This window comes from Polypterus senegalus, chromosome 12 (genome assembly GCF_016835505.1).
Source record: "Polypterus senegalus isolate Bchr_013 chromosome 12, ASM1683550v1, whole genome shotgun sequence".
Taxonomy (NCBI): domain Eukaryota; kingdom Metazoa; phylum Chordata; class Cladistia; order Polypteriformes; family Polypteridae; genus Polypterus; species Polypterus senegalus.
The window spans coordinates 3,318,699-3,339,230 of NC_053165.1; the positions used below are offsets into that span (position 1 = coordinate 3,318,699).

A 20,532-nucleotide genomic window follows, 5' to 3' on the forward strand; every position below is an offset into this window, starting at 1 on the left:
GCAGATGTCCCACTGAATGGACAGAGAGAGAGAGGGGGGGGTGGCGCCCCCCTGCATGGTCACACCATTGAGTCTCTCTGAAGGACCCTTGGCGGATGTAGCGCTCTGTGCCTGTCACTCTAGTCACGTAATGCATTCTCAACCCCGCTTCACGCAATTCTGTGCCATAATTTAGAATCAAAGTCTTTAATGTGGACAGAAAACCACAAACGACCCACACAGATACAGGAAGAACATGCCAAGCCCACCCTTACAGTGACCACTAGGCTTGAAATCTTCACTTGGGGGTCCTGCGCCTTAGTGCCACCTGCATGTTTTTCAGTGGGTTTGAGGTCTTTAGGGGCCTTGACGTCTCGGCTTGATACTTTGGAGTGGTGGCCTGTACTTTTGTTCTGATGTTCATCCACATAGTGAAGCCTGGTGATTTTCTCAGCTCTTCCAGTTACTGTGTATGCATAGAGCCTAGAAGAGGACACTTGAAGTGTGGCATTTTAACAAGGTGGGTGCTTGGCTTATTCATCTTCCATCGTTTTATAAAGCAATTTCAGACAGAATGAAGTGCCGTCCTCATCTTTTAGGACAGGGTGGGACACCAGCAGTTGGTCAGCGTCCAGCTATTGCCCGACTCCCTCACATCAGAGGTGTCGGCTGCTAATGTGGACAGGTACGAAAGCATTCCCTGTGATGCCGTTGCTTTCTCTTTTGCATGCTGCACTGATGTGACCAGCCGGCCAGCCTTAGCTGGCATCTCTGCAGGCTTTTATGACCCTTCTGACCCGTCGCTGTCTGTTCCCTTTATTGTGTTGCATATTTAACTTGAAGTGGATACATTTGTCATTTTTACCCATAAATCCACACTCAGTAGGCCATAAAGACAAAGAGTAAACAGGTTTAAGAAAGGTTTGTAAATATAGGAGTATTCAGACCCTCAGTTGAGTTCTTTATGGAAACACTCGGTCTCGACAAGCTTTGCAGGCCTGGGTTTGGCCAGTTGATCGCCTGGCGGATCCCCTCGAGGGCCGTTAGATTGGGTGAGCGTCCATGTGTGTTCTGTTGGGTTTAATTGGGGGGCCACTATAGGACACTCGCAGACTCATCCCCAAGCCCCTCGAGCCTTAGCTTATCAAAAAGTTAAACGATTCAGTCGGAAACACAATCGGTATAACACTGTAGAAAACCGCCGTGTGTTAAATCGTAATCCACAATGGTTAAATGTGGAAATGAAGAAGCTGCTCGGTCTGGTGCGTGTCTTGAACGTCACTTGTGCTTCATGTTTGTTTGTTTGTTTGTTTGAGGAACCAAAAGGATTCTGCTGGCGTGGTAAACGCTTCAATACGGTAATGTTGTACAAACTCCTTAGCGACCATTAAGCCCTAATTGCTAATTTATGTTTCCGTTTGCTTCACAGTACTTCAGTAATGCATTTCGTCAAGTGAACACATGCTTGAATTCCATAAATATTACGCCGCGTTTTTTAATACAAAAGCAGAAACCCTACGCATCCAACGCCAGCTATGGAAGAATGAAGATATTGTGTAACAAGAGGCAGATGTGTGTCAGATGGTAAAATCATTACAGTGCCCCCCTGTTTAACAAAGAGCCATCAGAGATGCAAACGAAGCAGGAAGCGCACACGCCGAGCCTAATCTCCAGTTTACTGCCAGGTAATGCCCTTAAGTCAAGGAGATCTTCAGAGCTGAGAAGAAGCAAGAAGAAAACTGGGAAGTCGTACACAGTGGACTTGGGCCTGGAGAGAAATCAGAGAGGGGTCCGTGATGACGAGGCCTGCTCCAGATGGAATTGTAGTGGAGATTGAGATCTTCTCCCTTATCTTCTGCTCTGATTGTTAACTCTGAGATGAATTAAAAAATGAGCAATAAATAAAGTACTAATCCTACCTGACAGTTGCAGTAACAGTTGAAATTGCAGGCTTTGTTGCTGTGAAAGAAACGATTATAACAGTCATTAGAATTACAAAAAAGACTCTTTTAATAAGATTGAATGGAGGACCCCTGGCATGAAACCTCCACCCATCCAGTTTCATTACAGCTGGAGCCGATGCCAGCAGTCGTTGGGCACAGTGTTTTGAGTGCATGGCTGTGACAAGGCCTATCCCAGATGGCCTGACCCCAAACTCTACCTGCTGGTTACGGCCTACCCAAGCCGGGGGGGGGGGCTTGCCTTATACAATTTGAAAGACCACCAAAATATATTTAAAAAAGAAAAATGCCCTCCTAGCTTAGCAAGGACAAGACCAAAGCAAGTTGAGATTTTTTTTTAATTTAAATCCAATTAAGCACAGATTTGTGGAAGGAGTGAAAAGGCAAATTCACGATACGCGATGCAATAATCGGAAACCAAAACAGAAGACAGAAAACCCAATAAACAGGAGAACTGGAGCAGAAGTGCAGTGGGACACCCAAGGATCACCTTTGGAAGATAAAGGCTGAGGAGGAGGGGGTGGCCCTAAAGTGATGACATCAGACTGACTCCGCCTCTCAAGGCTCCACCCACAGAGTACCACATAGTGGGCTAATCCTTCACATGTACTGTTCATAGTAAATAATAAACAGAAAATGAGAATGGCCAAAATGTTTCTGAGGCCCCAGGGTGCTACACAACTCCTCCAGTGCTTGTAGTGAATCTACAAGTGAATCTCCGAAAGTTGTCATGGGGGGGCTGCCTCTGTGCGTGAGAGAATTCACAACTAGCCGGCACTCGGCCAGAGTTACACATTATACAACCGAGAAGAACGCGATCCAGTCGACAAGAAGAAGAACAGAGAAGGGAAATGGCAGCCCGAAGAGACCGACAGGTACAGGTGTTCTGGACTGTGGAAGCCAAGGGGAGACCCTTGGAGCTTTGTAGTCTCACTTGCGTCTATTCAGAGCCTTGTCTCAGACGTCCCGTATTGAGTGGCAGCCCAAATGTGGGTCCTTGCAGTGCTGTGGCTGCTTGCTAGGGGATCTGAAACTTTGCTGAGAAGCCGCAAGGGTGTTGTGTCATCTCTGACATCGCCGAGGCAGCTCTCTGACTTGAAGTTGTGTCTCGTGAATCTGAGTTTAACAATGGAGGGGTAGCACACAGTGGCCTGCTGGGAAATCGGGTTACGGCCTAAAAAACCCTTCAGTGAATTCCACCTGAGTAAAATAAAAAGCAAACAGTGTGCTGTGACACTGAGGGTGCGCTTCACTCCCTTCACCTTCGGTCTCGGGTGCTCACAGTGCCCCAACCTGCCTGTGTGATTGAGGCCTAATGGCAGCTCCCTCATGTCAAACGGGGTTGGCACTTTGCAGGATCTTCTCACTATATAAACGCTGTTGTTTCTTGTTGCACACATCGTGACAATGGACCCCTGCACACATTCCTGAGCAGACCTTGTAAGTTGGCCTAACTTCCTTGGAGATTTCGAGCAGCCCTGCTGTCTTTACATGAAAGGAGTGCACCCTGACGAACAAGACGAGAACTGAAATTGGGTTGCGCCATCTCCTCAGCCCAGCCCTGTTTACATTGGCGTTTCGCTGCCCTCGTCTGCTCTGTGATGTTATGGCATGCGTGTCACAGAAACGGCAAGTGTAGCTGATTAATTAAGCATGTTGTTTATAATAAATGGGGGCCGCCTGGGTTTTGGCAGTCTGAGCCTTGGACTCTTGAGCCACGTGCTGTTTGATGTCTGCTCGCCTCGCTGGGCGCAGGTTCCTCGTTCGTACCTTGTAAGGCCGCCACAGGCGAATGAAGGCTGCACTCGGGCGTGATGATGAGGAGGAGGCTGTGGCGAGTTCGGTTTGTCAGTCCATCCCCTTGACTTGCTGGCAGCGTCTCTGAATGCAGTGTGTGCCTCGGCCGACTTCATGGACCTTGCTTAACTGTGGTAACCTTTTCATTCCCTGATGCCCAAAATGTCTTTAGGCCTGCATCTGCTGCACGTTTTAAGTTGCTTTTGTGGTTCTGAAGGTGAAATGACTGCGTCGTTACTGTCGGCTGTCCTGTGAAGCTCTGACCTCCCAAATGTGCCGTGACGAGCAGAGTCCCCCAGTGGACTCCTCAATTGTGAGCTGGCGTGTCATCGTGCTCTAAGGCCTTTATAGCACCTTGCTGGTCTTTTAATTAGCCATGCCAGGTTGGGGGTCTTGTTTGTTACAATTTTTAATATAACACAAGCTGAATTTCTCCATCAACAGACAGCCATTTGTTCCATCAATCTGTCATAAAGGCGTAGGCTTACAGCAGTACACTTCCCAGTAGGGGTGCCTTTACTCAATTAGGACGCCATGCTGATACTTTTTTGGCCCCCGGCTACTTCAAAACAAGCTACATTCCTCCAGTCCAGTCCACTAGGAGGCAGCAGTGGTGTACATCACGTACTCGCAGAGGCTGCTGGGAAATGTAGTGTGTGTCTGAGTCTCTTTAGATATGGGGGTGAACCACAAGTGCTTCTTGCCAGACTGGAGACATACTCCCGGCATTGGCCTTTTAAGGGTCTTCACCTCGTCAGTCAGACGAGCTTGGGGTGCAGAGAGGAGCTGAGGCAAAGGTAGGGTCTCGTCTGGCAAGGAGGAAGAGAAGGATTAGGAGGTTAAGTAGCGATACACTCTAACTGCAGTCGGTCCTGGGTTAGGGTTAGGGTCGTCCTCTGTTTATTCCTTTTCTCTGTTGTATTTTTTCCTTTCATTGCACCTTCTGTTAATATAACAGTCCCTCACTATCTGCCTGGACAGTACTGGCGCTTTCTGGGTACAGGGTCCACTGTAGAGCCAGCAACCCCCAATAAATCAGGCCAAACTGTCTATCTAGTAATGCATGAAAGCTGCCTGCTTCTGACAGCACACCGTTGCCTGTCACTGGGTGGCTAAATCTGATCTCCCACCTGCGCCCCAAGATATCGAGGGTGGGGCGTCTCTCTAATACTTGTTCTCAGGAGGGGGTGTAAGTGGGTAACAGTTTTGCCAGCTAATAGGAGGCAGGACCTTATTCTAGTGGTATACAAGTTCCATGCTGTCCTGGCTCTGCCAATGGGCACACCCTGTGGCACCAAGGATCCCCCCAGAGTGCTGGGTCTCCCATGACCATTTTGTGACGTTTGGAGCCTCCTTCAGGAGCAAAGTGGTGACGGAGGTTTGTGTGCCCCTTTTACCCTCCAATACTCCAATCTGTGCACAGCCGTTGCTGTGTGGTGGTCTTGTTGTATATGGACTGGCATAAGGAAGGCAGCAGCGTCTGTCTCTCCAGTATGGAGGTGGTGTTCTTTTTGTACACAAGCCGACAAGACATTTCAGTCCATTTCTGATGCCATTCTGATGCTAAAGTGAGTGAGTAAAGTCTAATTGCGCCTCCTCCTCACTGATGGTGTGTATTTTGTTTTTCTCTCTACATTTCATCTCGTCATCCTTTGCACTTTCAGCCTTATCTTCATCTCATTAGCCCACAACTCAGTGCTAATTAGGCTTTTCCATTTTTGATGCTGTTGAGTTGATGCTGACTTGAATATGCTGCTTAAAAATCCAGTTTTCAGACGGGGTGTCTGCCATCCAATAAAACACACAAAGTTATCAACATTTTTCTCGTTTATTCTCTTGTATTTAAACCCGTGTTTGCCTCTTCGGTCAAGAGACGTATTTTGTGTGACGGTCTTTGCCAATTAATGAGCCACCAGCAAACCTCCTCTACTCTTAAAAATGTATTAAAGATGATAAAAAAAAGAACAGAGAGTCCTGATAATTCACAACGAGTTAAATGTAATAAAAAGTAAGCAGTCGTTAACCGGAAAGCACATCACCTTAACTCAGAGCCAGCAGCTTAAAACCACATGACCTTTTATAGAGCTGGGGCCACACCCACTCCCGCTGCATCAGCAGTTGGCCCCGCCCCTTGGCCTTAAGGCAACAGGGCAGAAGACAAATGCGAAGGCAGGCCGGCAGGCGGAGAGCGTAAAGAAATGCAGGACAAAATGGACACAAAATAAGAAGCCATAATATTAGAAACGGCCATTCAGCTTCAACAAAATAAACAAAAACCGAAGTAATAACCGAATGTGAAAACAAGAAGACGACTAAACAAACATCCCTGGGTGTAGCAGAGCTGCACGCGTCCATTCAGCGCCCCCCTCTCGTTTATTAGTTTGATGGTTTGCTATGTCTTTGACTGCCATCAAGTTAATCAGCAGTTCCACATTTTCATTTTGGTTTTTATTTTTTTTTTGTGGTGGGCTGCAGGGGGTCTCCAGAGGTTTTTTTTTTTTATGTGGAAGATGACAAACATCCTGTGAGATTTCAGCACGTCAGCTCATCGGATGACGGCGACATTGATTTCTGCTCACTGCTGCTTCCTGTCTCGGCTGATAACAAATTTGCTGTGGCAGGTGTCTGTCAAAGGCTGTTTTACATGGAAGAGCAAACGGGGGCTCGGCTCATCAATTAATCAGCACTGGCGAGCCTGGTGGGAGTCGGCTCATTAACCAGCTTGGGCTTTATGTCCCATCGTGAGAGATTTGTCCTCCATGTAATTCTTGCAGCTTTTAATTAAGAATTTGAGGTGTTGGCGGCCGCTGCCCGCCACATCGCCCATCAGAGAAGTGCCATTCCCTGCCAGTCTGGAGCGCACGTTTCACTCGGCCATCACCAGTTGGCCGCCCCGGTTGCCTCTTGAGTGCCTCATTTTAGCCCGACGAGTATTCAGGACGGACGTTTTAGAGGGTTGACTTTCAGCACAGAAGACAAGTTTGAGCTTTACCCGGTGGGGGCGGGTATCCTCTAGGTCTTTGTTCTGAGTTTTAAATACATGATTGTGCTGACAGGGCCCTGTGACTCGGTGACAGTGACTCTTTTTAGTTGTCCTGGCCTATGACACGACTTCCATCAACTCAACAAACCCTAACTTCCCCATCTGTAACTCGGTGGCAAAGCAGTAAAATCAAATCCATAAGGATCTGCTCAGAGGCCGTCAAGAATTTGGTCTGTAGAAAGGCTTCACCCCCTCAAAGTCGTCAGATGTTCTTGTTACACAACTCGGAATCACAGTGGGCTTCATGTGCCTCTTCTGACCCTCATCAACAAAAAAAAGACTTGTTAGTGGTAGAACACAACAAAAAGTCTGACTTGGCGTAAGGCGCCCCAATCCGGCGTCATGATTTACTACACCAAGAGTGGTGTCTTTCAGGTCTGAATGTGCTCAATTTTCATAGGAATCTGTCACTTGTCACCCTTGTGTGGAGGTCCATGGTGGGCTAGTAAAGGATCAAAAATAACCCCCCATTCATAATCAATGATCTTGAAATAGTCTGAAACAAGACCCTACATGCTTGTCTGAAATTTGTCATTTTGTTGTCTTAGAGGGACAGGACCACCGGTAAAGAATCAAATGCAACAAAATAGGGTGGTCTTCATGATCAGCAGCCTTGAAATCGCACAAAACGACACTCCACGTGCCTGTGTTACCAATTCCCATTTTACTGAATTTTTATAGAAAGGGGTAACTTTAGACCTGCACAACTTCAGGTCCTTCTGATTGCTTTCCGTTGAAGACCCCATAAGGGTGTCCTTTCCTGCACAAAAGAAAGTCTACAAAGGAGGGTTTTCTGGGTCTAAGGGGGAACCCTAAAAGCTCACCGTCTTGCGTACCTAAACACCAAGATATTGGGGCTTTCTTATGCCAAACCAGCCATCCTCGTGATGAACACAAATACTAAAGGGGGATATGTGGGTGTGTTTCTAGATTTTGCAAAGTGATGAAGATGCAGGAAATGGCACCCATACCTTCAGAGACCCCCACACACACACACACGTGGACAGTTTTCATTGCTTGATGTTGTGTCACTTCATGTGATGCAGCGCCGGGTCTGCCACAAACGAGTCCTGTGATGTTTCCACGCTTCCTGCCATGGAGTCAACTTTGCCATCGAAACGCTCTAAATGAGGAGCTTCATTACACAAAGATTTGCGGGACTCTGGAAGAAACTGGCGAGCTGAAGCAGAAACCTCTGGAGGAGATGGTGGGACAGCCGAGCGAGCGGTGAGTGAAACAAACGGGCACTACATGGGCTGAGTGCCCTCCACTCGTTTGTCTGATTTGTTCTTTTATTGTAAAGGACGCGTGTCTGTGTGTCACGCCGCTTTGTCCTTACTGCTCACAGCTAAACTTTTAAGGATTTGTCTGCAGACTTTATGATAAACGGCTGAAGCCCCTCCTAGCGAGTGACTCTACGCACTCTAATCCTTCTTCGCTTCTTCATTTTGTTTCAGGTGCCGTTTTCCTTGGTGCAGTTTCCATTGTGGGAGTTTTTAAAAGTAAGTGAATGTTTGGCCTCTGTATTTGGGTTTGAATCTGTTAATGAATATTTATTTATATCAGACGAGGTACTTCAGTGGCACTGAATTGATTTGATTTAACATTCCTGGCGCCGCTCACTAGTGGCTGTGACTAAGTGACCGAGTTTTAATTTGGACAAGTGGCAAAGCCCCCCCCTTTGAGCAGCCATGCCTTCATTAGTCCTGTGGCGGTTATTAGAGAAACCTTTGTCATTTATTGAGCACAACTGAAGCCTGCCCTTCTGTTCAGTAAGGCAGGTCAAAAGTGAAAGGTCCTCGCATTCCTAAAGTTCAGCTCAGGGTTCAGAGAAGGCCAAAATGACGCGACACTCTCAGGACACGCATCAGCTTCTTGCTGTGCTGTGAAATGAAGGCACTGGAGATTTCATGCCCAGAGGGTGGGCACACATACTGTACCTGGATATCTGTACCCTGTGTGTGCGTGTGTATAGAGGAATGAAAGCACAAACTATGATAGAGTGGGGGGACACCACCCAGAGACCCCGTATAATTGTAGATTAAAAAAATTAGAAATGCTAAAGGAACGTCCTTTGAGACACGAGTCCAGAAAAGAATGGATTCAAAATGGCCACCCTGACAGGAAGGGGCGGGTCCAGGAAGGCAGAGAATAGAAGTGATGTCAGCGGTGGGTGGGTCTTCTGTTCTGCAGAGGGAGGAGGAAGAGAGAAGGCGTTAGTCCACAGCGCCACCCCCTGGTTCGGTGGGTTATTGCTGGTCAGCCTCCTGTGTGCCGGCACGTGACTCGTATGCAGAAGGAGGTGACGCGTACTTCACATTTCTTTCAGCAGACGCGACCTTGGTATTTACAGTTCCTTTCATCCCCTTTTGTTTGCAGCACACCTCTTGTGGTTCACCCATTTCCTAGCCCTCTTATCCAGTGTGTCGTCTTTCCCTCGCCGTATTTGTTTTGTTTCCGTGGCACTGACTATGTTCTCTTAAAGGGATTTTGTTTTTGTGTGTTTAACACCTGTGTGTGTCGATTTCCTTGGCCCTTTCTGAATGGAGGTGTTACAGCCCGGTAAAGAGAGCTGCTGTGGGCCTCCCACCTTACAGTGTCGAGTATCGCATGTCAGCCATGTCAGTAACAAATGTGGAACCGTGACAGAAAACCACCTAAACGTTGGATCGCTCGGTTTTTATTTTGTACATTTGCATCAAAGTTTGTGAGCCCTTTGGAATTCTGTGGATTTCTGCCTTTAATTGGGCAGATCGTCGGTAGTGGACTGGCACACTTGACTTAAACTAGCAGCGCTGGCACCGCACCACAGTGAAGAATCAGCAGGAACAAATACAATCAACCACAATAAACCAAAGATCACAAATAAAGCATAAATCCTTTCAGAGGGGAGAGAGATGACAATACTGAATATAAATCAGAATGCATCGTCTGAAATATGAAGCAAGCAGCTGTAATCCGACAGGCAGAAGTGGTTGGTGCCTGTAAATAAAAGCAGAGTAAGAATTACAATGTCGATACGGGGGAGCACGGCCTACTGGAGCTACTGCATACGTGCAGATCTGAACGGCGGCCACAGCGCCCCCTAACGTGCTCCATGTAAGCCACTTCAGTCACGTGAAAAAGTCAGTGCACCCCATGAAGGGGTTTGTTGTCTTTTTTTTTTAACATTTGTAGACGTACTGAGATTTAAACAGAGCGTGAGTCTATGATTAGAAAGACACTGCCCGAGTGAGGGCTACGTGGGAGGACATCAGGGCAGGACTGAAGTCTGACCTCCAACACCTAAGGCAAGAGCAGGACTTCTGGAGCAAAGTGCTCTGGACAGACAGACAGACAGAGAGACCACAGTAGCAGAAGATGTTCAGCAAAAATCAGACGCCTTTGACTGGAATACAGGGTGAGTTTGGGGGAAGGACATGTTATGCCCTGTTTGCTGCATCAGAGGCCTGCATAGCTCACCACCATAGAATCCACTAGGAGTTCCTTGTTGGACAATGCGAGACCACCTGTCCCTACCGAATGTGGACCTTGCCGAATAAGTGACCCAAAACGTCCAGTAAGGAATGGCAGAAAAGACAGAAATGGAGAGTTCTGGAATAGCCAAGTCAAGGCCCGGATCTGAATCCCATCAAGATGCTGGGGGGATATAACATGGGCTCTGCCTGCAAGACACCCCTGAGATGTCTCTCAACTGGAAGGATTCTGCATGGCAGACTGGGAAAGACTTCCTCCCAGTTGATGTCCAAGACTGCTGAGGGGGCAAAAACCAGCTGTTCGAGCCAAGGATGGACTTGAGACAGAAAAGATGTATCCACAGTTCAAAGAGGACCAAACCCGTCCCCGTATGTTGAAAGATTAAAACCATTCCATGGGGTGCACTTACTTTTTCACACCCCCGTCCACCCGTCTGTTCAGCAGATGGCTTTGTCTTCACGCTCTTACTCTGTCTGAAATGGTGCGCAGTAAGAGAACTTGACCCCACGTTAAAGACACCCATTGAATGGTGAAAACTCCATGATTACTTCACTTCATTAATGTGACAGAATAACTCTGTCAGCAGTCCGTGCCTTCGTTTCTGGTCTTCTCTTTGGCCGCAGGTTTGTAATGTCGTTTTTTTGCCCAGTTGTGTTCTCGCTTGTCTCTTCCGGCCCGTTACCCGTTCATTATTTCGACTGTCGTATTAGGATGCTTACTGCAGCGCCTGTGCCTTCACTGCCAGGCCTTGTTAAATTTACAAAGCGGCCTTTGGTCTGCTGAGGATTTTACCGGATGAATTGACTTGAGTGAAGAAACCAACTGCACCTCCACCTTCACCTCAGCCAGGTGACGTTACACTCTTCATGTGTGGCTCCGTGGGAAGCACTGCATGGAGTGGGGGCTTCACTGGGTACTGCTCCCCTTCTGTCCCTGTGGCCCTCCCGCGTCACGTGTGTGTGTAACTGCGCCCTGCGGTGGACTCTGTTGGCCCCAGTGGTCTTGGCGCCTGTGACCTCAAAGACAGGCCAAGTGGTTTCACAAAAGCAGTCCGTTGGGTTTCACGCCATGGGGTCGTGCAGTTGTCGTCGTAGTCTGTGGTTGGAGGTTCAAATGGGAGGCTTGTGAAAAGCTGGTGTGTGTTTTTGGAGTCCTCTCCTTTCGGACTGTGGTGGTAGATGAGAATTAGTAGCTAATTTAATTCTTGAAAGCCAAAGGCATACCTCAGACTGAGTGCTGCTTCACTTTGGCTCTCCATTCTTAACGTATTTGTTCCATTCTTGCCAGGCATTTTGTTTTAGACAGTTGGGCTGCTGTGTCCTGACAGACAGACAGACAGACAGACAGACAGACAGACACAGGGACTTCGCTGAGGGTGACAGAGGGACCCTCTTCTCAGCGGAATAATTGAAAGCTTCTTTGGCCCTCTAAAAGGAACCTTTCTTACAGTCCGTCTGTGTGGGAGAGCGGAATCTGACACTTGAGTCGGGAACACAAATCCCCCTCAACAACTGGGAATGAACTCCAGGCCTGAGCGGAGCGCCTCTCCTTCCTTCAGCTCTCACGGTTGAGAGAATTACAGGCTTTGTTTTGTGTCTTGAGAGCCGCCCCTCATACTTTAATATTCTCAAAGTTTTGTCTTCATTTTCTTTTTTTTTTTTGCTGAAAACGATGCACTCCCTTATCCTCGGTTTGTTAAGAGTCAGCATTCTATGGACGATCACGTCCTGCACTCCGAGGTCAGCCTGACTGACGATAATTGGGGTCGGACCCTTGCCTCTGTGAGGTTTCGGCTTTCCACCAACCAAACAAGATGGCCTTGACCAGAATGTTGGCCTTGGCTCTGCAGAAGGATCCCTTTTAGCAACATCTGTCTAACGGAGTGTGAATCGGCTGATGGCACCTTATGGGACGTGTTGTCGTTATTATGTCAGACTTGCTGACTGCAGTTATCGATGGTCCACAGCAGACCACACACGACTGAAAGTCACTGGACACGTTGAGTTCAGCTCTGTGTGCCGATTGTCCGACCCATCTCTGCTCCCCCTTTTCAGACGCCCAATAGCGTGTTGCCTGATGGAGCCTGTGCTGCTGTACCCAAAGGGTTAACGGGTAATCTGCCTTTTTATTGTTTTTTTATTTTTTTGGCCATTCTGTTGTAGAACAGAAAACACAGACGTCGTCGTGCGACCCAAACACCTGCGATTCTTATTCCTCATCACTGCATCCTGTGTGCGTACGTCCAGATGGCGTTCATTGGTTGTCTGCTCTCCTGCACACACAGAGCTAAAATCCAACCGGTCTGATGGGTCACCTTTCATCACGACAATGACCCAAAGTGGTGGAGAAATCTCAAGATGGCAGCTCACAGACGGAGCTTGAGAGGATCTGCCAGGACGAATGGGGTGAACTGCCAAATCCAGGGCTGCAAAGCTTGTAGAGACTGAGCCAAGAAAACTCAAAGCTGGACTTGCTGCCAAGCGCAAGTCGGCAAAGTGCTGACTTAGGATCTGAAAACTTTAGTTTCTGATATGGAATAACATTGCAGGCCTCCCATGACAGTGGGCCCAAGTTCATGGGCGGCTGTGAAACGGAGAGGGGGCCACATACCGACTCGGTGTAATAATTAATATGCTTCATGTGTGTTTTTGTTTTTTTAAATCTTGAAAATCTATTTATGAGATCACATGATCATCGCACAGTGAATTACAGAAGGTCCCAAAGCACAATCCAAAAGTAGAAACCAACATAATCCCAGAAATGGTGATACTCAGGATACACTCCAGAAACTCACTCCGTGATCTGCTATGGGGCTCATCTGCTGCGGCTTCTCCTTCATTACAAAGTAATGGCGGCCAGCAGACCCCCATGAAGGAGCATCACCACCACTGACTGGACTGGAGTGCAGCTTCCTTTTAAAGGAAAACAATAACTACATGCATCCCATAAATCCATGGAAACTGAGATATGAATAAAGACCTGTAAGCCAGGGGACACCTCCTTCCTGAGACGACGGACACAAATCTGTCCCCTTCAGGGTGAGGTGGCACCGTGTACGGTATGGAGCCTTGGATGGCTTTCTTTATCCTGCCTTGTGCTTGAGGTCCTACTAAGGTGTGTGATCTCCGACTTCACACCAGACGTGCCTCACATTTTCACATACGTGTCGCCAGGCCATGACATGTCTCCCAAAGACTAGTGACAGGGGTGTGATGGTGGGCACTCTTAGCCTGAGGGTAGAAGCTGCCCCTGAACGTGGCGGTGCAGGGGCTGGTGATGCTCATTAGAACGAGGGTCCCTTCACTCTTCAGTTCCCCCCTTTCTTGGCTGCACGTTGATGATTTTGCGCACACACAAGACCCCAGTCTCGCTATCCGTAGGTGTGTTTCAGCCCAGTCACGACCTAAAGAGTTAACCGAGGGTCCAGGAAGAAGCCATCTGTGTTTTCATGCACTTTGGCCGGGGGATTTTCCTCAAATTTGTTATTCATGAGGGAAGAGCAAGATAGTGGTGGGGCTGTCTGCAACGGCACCCTTTGATGTGCAAAACAAAGTCCTCCATTCAGACGGGCCAGGATGATGGGATACACATGACACATGTTGGCACTTTGTGTCGCCCCTCCACTGCACACTCCACCAAGGTGCCCGAGAGAAGGAAAAAAAAAAAAAAGGAGGGGAAGGAGGCTAATTATTTCATGCTGTTGTTCGACTTCACATTCCTTGAAGCAATCGGGCCGGCTTTATACGGGACCACCGACCAGCCAGTCTAAGGCAGACCTCCTCAATGAAATAATTCCCAAAAGCAAGCAGCGTCTTTACATAATTCATAAAACGTCAGCTGCCGTGCCTCTCTGTGATTAGACATGCAACGGCCTGGCTGGCTGAAGCCATTAAGAACATTAAAAATGTAAAAGGTGTGCGACGGCGTCCTCCATTTGTCACTTAGACAAGTCATCGAGGCACATGAAAGTGCTTTTTACATGGCCGTCCGACGAGCAGTTCATGTGACAATGGCACATGAGCGTCACTCTTACCTGCGTGGAAGGTTGACTCGTTTATTACAGGAGTCCGTCTGTCTGCACACATAAAGAGGAGACCGAGGAGAGACGAGCCCACTGGCCGAACGTTGTGCTTCTTGTTAGCCGTTGTCTTCAGTGCCGCGAGGCTGAGCTTTCGTGATGAAACTCCCAACAACTCGGGGTCCCAGTTTGCTTTGTGTCACTGGAGCGGAGTTTCCATTTTATGAGGACACTAAATGTTTCAGGTTTCACGTTGTGTGAATCTCCACGGAATCCACGAAGGGCATTTCCTATGAAGTCTCTCCTAGCAAATGGAATTCATTGGGTCTGCCCTGCCAGTTAATGGTGGTGCCTGAGAGGAGCGCAGTGTGTTAGCAGAGGCTGCATTTATCTGTGGATGACGGGGAACACTGCCAGGGATGCCCCTAATTACCATTTAATGTGTGTGCATTGGTGAACGGGCAATGAGCACAAAGTGTGGCAAAGTGGGCTCATCTGCCTCTAGAAACGCCTCTGAAAATGCAGAATGTCATGTGTCCACAGTATAGTGACATTCCTGTCTGCATGTCCCCTCAGAAATGTCACAGAGCAACAAAAGGACACACACTTGATCAGAGCGTCTGTCTGCTGTATCATAAAACACTAAGGGTGTGTGTGTCCAGTCCCTCCGAGCAATCGGATTGGTCAGTCTGGTGACTCAATCGAAAGTGGATACGTGAGTGTGAGACGCATGAGGTGGAGTGAAGGTGTAGGAGTCTCCACAGCGCCATCTTTAGTGAGTAGAACCACCTGACCTCTGAACTTCATTACCTTAAATGACAACATCATGTGACACCAAGTCAACCCTGACATTGTCACTTTCAATGTCCGAACTCGAGACAGTCAGGGCCACTCACTGCCACCGGGACTAGTGATGGGATTGTGTCGTCATGCGAAGGAAGGGGCACACACAAAAAAAAGAAGAAACCTAAGTGTTGCAGTGCCACCCGGTCATCACCCATTTAATTTGTTAGCCCCAAAGTGGCCACTCTACGGCGTACCGAATGCAAAACTAATGTCCTGCTGGTCACTCTGATCTGACACACTCGAGGGAGCTCCGGCCGGAGGGGGCAGACTACATTACCCTCAATGGCCGTCTTCTCTGGACTGTGGAGGAGGACACAGCCCACATGGTTAGCGCTAGCGCCCCCTTTCGCCCTGGAGGGCTGGCATTACAGACCTCAGATGGGCCCGTGAGGCTCTGATGTGCCTGTGTGACGGCTGCCACTTAACGGAAACCGGAAGCAATTCAGAGGACCGAGTCTTAAACACAGCAATTAAAATGGAGGAAACTGAAGTGAATTAACAGCAGAAGGAAAGTGGCAGGAAGGTGGGGGGGCGGCAGGGATTGGACACCCCCACCATTTGATAGTCTGCTTGTATTTGTAATGCGTGGGGAGGCTGTAAACACATTATATGAAGAAGTGAAGAAGACTTAAGGAGTGGCTGTCCTGGGTGTCGGTCATCCTGTCGATTTAGTGGCCACAATGTGTTCAATTTATAAATAAAGGTTACTCAATAGGAGGGGGAAAAAATGGACGACGAGTGTCACTGATCTTGTCCTGGTCCAGGGACGCCTTGCTGTGGCACAGTCATCCTGCGCTTTAATGAGGGCACGGGCACCTCTCGGTGGCTGCTTTGGGCAAGGTGTCATGTGACCTGGCAGGCGTCACGTCGGTGTACGGCTCACGGGCGACACCTTTGACTTCACAAATTAGATTTTCGCGCACACACACACAGGAGTGAATGCGGTGAAACTTTAGACATCGTGCAGCTGCGGTTAAAAAAGGGCAAATGAAAATGTGAGGCGATGTGAGTAACAATCGAGGGACGTTCTGCTCTGACTACACAACGCACTAGTGAGGCCACATCTGGAGTACTGCTTGCCGTTCTGGTCTCCACGATACATGAGAGACACTGCAGCAAGTGCATTGTGGGACTTGAGGACATGTCCCACTGTGAGGTGAAGCAGAAACCACGAGGACCCTTAAGAAGAACCCCGGTGAGATGGGAGTGCTAAACACACGGACTGAGTGCCGGTCTCTCGTTTCCATGGGTTTTTTTTTTTCGCACTACATTTTGGCGTGCCAGCACGTGTGCCATGTCGACCTCCTGCAGCACTCGGCACACCTAAACAAGCATTTCAGACGAAGCATCACGTGGACAAACTCCGCGTCTCGGCCCCCGTTTCCTATTGAACGCCGGTTGCTGTCCGTCAGGGCGTCTCTGACTGCACACGAGGTCCTTTGGTGTCTTTGCTGTTGTTTATTTCAGTGCAGTTGTACTTTCTTGGGAAAAGAAGCTCTTTGCATCATCAAAGAGGAGGACCCAAAAATAGCGGGCTAGTTGAGTTCCCATCCTCCGCGCTGACCCGGTGGGGTTTCAGAAGACCCTAAATGTGTCTCAGAAACTAATTTCTCCTTTTCTTCCTCTCTCCGCAGGGCCTGTGGTCATGGAGACAGGGTCATGTGGTGTATTCTTGGCAGGCCGCAGTGTGCGGAGCGTTTGCAGGTGCAGAGGATTATGTGTTACGCTCAGAAATGCTAAAGAGGGCCGAGATGCCAGGAATGGAGAAAGTTTACAAAAAGCGGCATTCCTGAGCGGTCTGCAGGAGGAGTCTTGACAATGGCCCCCTTAGCCGCCGTATTGTACCCAGACACATTTCCCGATACTTTTCACACTTTCCAAATTATGCCTTTAGCAAAAGCCTGGCAGCGCGGCTTGGCTTTTGTGTCTCGCGTGAAGAGGAGGCCAGGCAGCTGCCTGACCCACAGCGCTCACTAGAGCTTTCTGTCATTTCATTTAGAGGCCGTAATTCACAGCCCTAATGAGAGCCGTGACCTTGGGGTGTAGAGACAGTGACGGTGCACATCCCAGTCTACTAAAATAAAAATAAATAAAGGGGTGAGCAAAAGTCCAAAACTAACACAAAGGCAGGCGCATGGCAGGATGTCACCTTACCGTATGTGACTTCGAGTCACAGGGTACGTCAGACTTGCTGACTGCACTCGCTGAACTCGTCGCCGGACCTCGACTGAAAACCGTTGGCGCGTCACTCTTAACGACTGCATGCCGACCTTCCAGCGCAGGCCTTTTTAGTGACAGCCAATCGTGTCCTTCCCATCGGAGCGCGAGCTGCACGAAGACGCTGCGGGTTCAGAGTTTCTTTTTCCATTCTGTTGTGGTGCGTTAAAAACGAGACGTCAGACATGCGAGCTTCTCTTGTGGTCCTTCGTCCTCGTCGTGCCGTTTATACACCGCATCTATGACCGGACGCCAAGCCTGACCAATCAGAGTGAGTCCATCGGGATGTCACAATAGGCGATTGGCTCTGTGGGGGCTCAACTGACGTCTGGAATCACCTGACGAGTCGTTCAGTGTGCCTACCCAAACCATCACCGGCAGCACATCCCCCTCGGACCACCGCCCATGAAAGTCTTCGTCCCCCTTTTCTTGTTGTTCAACATTCAATCGCAGCGGAAATCTTCTTTTTGACTCTCAATGTGAACCCTGCTGTCTGCATTGTGGTCCAAAATGAATTCTAAATATAAAGCCCACCATTACCGATTGCATCAGATGTCAGTGTGACACGGCATTTTGGGGGTCCCATGTCTGTGGTGTCAGTTGATTGAATCTGAAGGTCCAGCTTGTTGCGAGAAAAACACAACAAGCAACTCCGTGAAGAGCACAAGTCAGGGGTCTGGAGACGAGAACATCTGAATGTCCAGTGAAATCGAACATGAAGTGTGGCGGGCCATCCACAGACACTGAAGACGACAAGTGAAGGAGGCCAGCGAGAGACCTCTGAAGCTACAGTGGTGGCGTCAGAGAGACCGTGCAGACTACATCTGTGTCAGGGGGATTCACCAGTCCCAGGTTTATGGCAGAAGAACTCGCAGGACGTCTTGGCAGAACGTAGTTAGCTGGAAGAAGGTCCTGTGGTCTGTTGAGGCCGAGATGGAGCGGCTTGACCGCTACACGTTATGACAAACACACTGTGAAGCATGGCGGTGGCAGCATCAGGCTGTGGAGATGCTCCTCTGCAGCAGGCTCTGGAAAGGTTTGTGAGGAGGAAAACCTGGCGAGGGGGCTTCAGCCAACAAGCCCAAGCAGAAAGCCGAAGCGACGCAGGAGTCCAGATCTCAATTCAGCTGAGAGTTTGTGGACGGACCTGACCAAAGCTGTTCACTCGGGGGGTCTGCATGACACCTGACTTAGCAAAGAAGAAATGGAGAACCTCAGAGCTGAGACGTGGGGGATACGTCCGCCGTCAGTTAGCCCACCTCACAGGGCTCTGCCTTCACTCGCAGTCAGTGTTGTACATCGAGATCATGGTGCTGCAGTTGGGAGAAGCCATTTAATCCCCATCAGGCGCAGTGGTCCCGGGTCATCTTTAGACCCCATTTGCCACTTGTGAGCCAGGCCGGTGCCTGCTGCTGTGTCGCTGTTATTGTTAAACTGAAATCAACTGGAAATAAAGTAAGGTCTGATCCTGCTCTCGAGACCCTAATGCGCTCTCTGGCCTGAGGTCCATCCTCGAAAATGTCTGGCGGCGATTCACGTCAAGTTGGCGACGGAGCTTCAGGTCAATTTAATGCTGTTATGCTAAGCCCCCAAGTGGCGTGGCATCGTTTTAAATGCATCCGCGCTGCCCAGTTGCTTGTCCGCTCTTTCATTTTGAATTGGCCTGCGTCCCCTCGTTTTCTGGAGTCCATTTTATGAAAGTTTAGCCAAAGTCGCTTCAGACACACAATGCATGTGTTACTGGAGCAGACCGATGGGGTCTGTAAATTGCAACTGGTGATGTGACAATTCCTTAAAGCTGACTCCAGTAAGACATTTTAAAGCTCCTTGTCTGCCTTGCCCGTCCTGTCGTTTTCAAATCTGCTAAAAGTTGTGACTTTGCTCTGTGATTCTAGCGGCCCCTTTAAACTCTAGGCATTGGGCTTTCTACATAAAGACGTATTTACACATCTGTGTCATCCCCCAAGTGTGTAAAAATGAATGGTAATAATAGGAGGGCATTAAGATGGGAAAGCACATCTGCAATCGTTTTCAAACCCGAGTCAGGGGGCTGCAACCACAGCAGGTGACACGTGACAGCATGGACAATCAGAGAACACACAGAGTCCACACTGTGGTGGAGTGCCAAGGCTGGCAGGCCACGCCACTTTTAACATGGCAGCACAAAGACAATGCTCAGCATTCGGAAGGTGTCTCCTCCTGTAGACGGGCGCACGGAAACAACAAAGTAAGTTAGGGTGAGGACTTTGATTAGTACAGCAGGTGACAATGTTGTGTTTCTAATCTCCTTCAGGTGGCATGGCGGCCGCAGTCACCACTCCCTTAGATGTGGCAAAGACCAGAATTATGCTGGCAAAGGTAAGACATCAGCAGTTTAACGGAATCTTAGTCTTATCTTCTGTGTTATAATAATACATTTATTTATATAGCGCCTTTCACGTGTTGGCCCGAGTGTCCTTTCTGTCCTGATAGCCCGACTTGGCTCCATTGGCCACTTTTTATTTGTATTTTTTTATATTGGTGTTTTAGTGTGTTTGGATTTATTTGTGGAGCTTCTGATGATTCAAAGGATAATAAGATTATTAGCAGGACTGGCAAATGATGTTGTTAGGCTGAGCAGAACTGGCTGTGTGTGCGTCAAGAAAAAGCAAAATTCAGTAGGAGTTGGATTTGCTTAAAATGTTGATTGCTTTAGCGAGCGTCCAAATCCTCCATGATTCTACATTTTATATGACGACTTTCAGCCTGCAGACCTGATTAATCTGTGGTGCGTAAGGGAGGAGGAGGAGGAGGCTGGGAGCATGTGATGAAGGGCGGCTCGTAATGAGAAAGTCGTGTTGTGGAGGGCACTATATTGACAGTTATCATTAGCACTTTGTCTTAATACGCTTTTTACAAAATCTCAAATAAATAAATATTACAAGAAACAACCCCCCTTTAAATACACCCCAGAGTTCCTCCGAGCAGAAGAGCAGTCACTGTCGCTGTAAGGCACTATAAGAGGCTGCCTGGCGTAGCTGGTAAGGCTTTGGCCTTCAGTCCCGCTACTGACGCTGTGTGACCCTGAGTAGGTCACTTCACATGCCTGCGCTCTCCAAATGGAAAACACACAAGAAATGAAACAACCAGTTCTACCCTAAATGGATGACGGCGTCGGCCAGACGAGTACCCGCTTCGTCTTTCTATTTCAAGTC

The 20,532-nt window shown here is 48.6% G+C and overlaps 1 protein-coding gene across 2 annotated transcripts in view; it reads left to right on the forward strand.

Annotated features, from left to right (window-relative positions):
* The window catches only part of slc25a26 (solute carrier family 25 member 26), a 66,064-nt gene that overhangs the window by 37,463 nt on the left and 8,069 nt on the right, over nucleotides 1-20,532 (forward strand). For both annotated transcript variants that reach the window (XM_039772189.1, XM_039772192.1), the window contains 3 exons: nucleotides 8,238-8,282; nucleotides 16,756-16,825; nucleotides 19,632-19,696. In XM_039772189.1, the coding sequence (XP_039628123.1) occupies nucleotides 8,238-8,282; nucleotides 16,756-16,825; nucleotides 19,632-19,696 (180 nt within the window). The remainder of the gene's footprint in view (nucleotides 1-8,237; nucleotides 8,283-16,755; nucleotides 16,826-19,631; nucleotides 19,697-20,532) is intronic.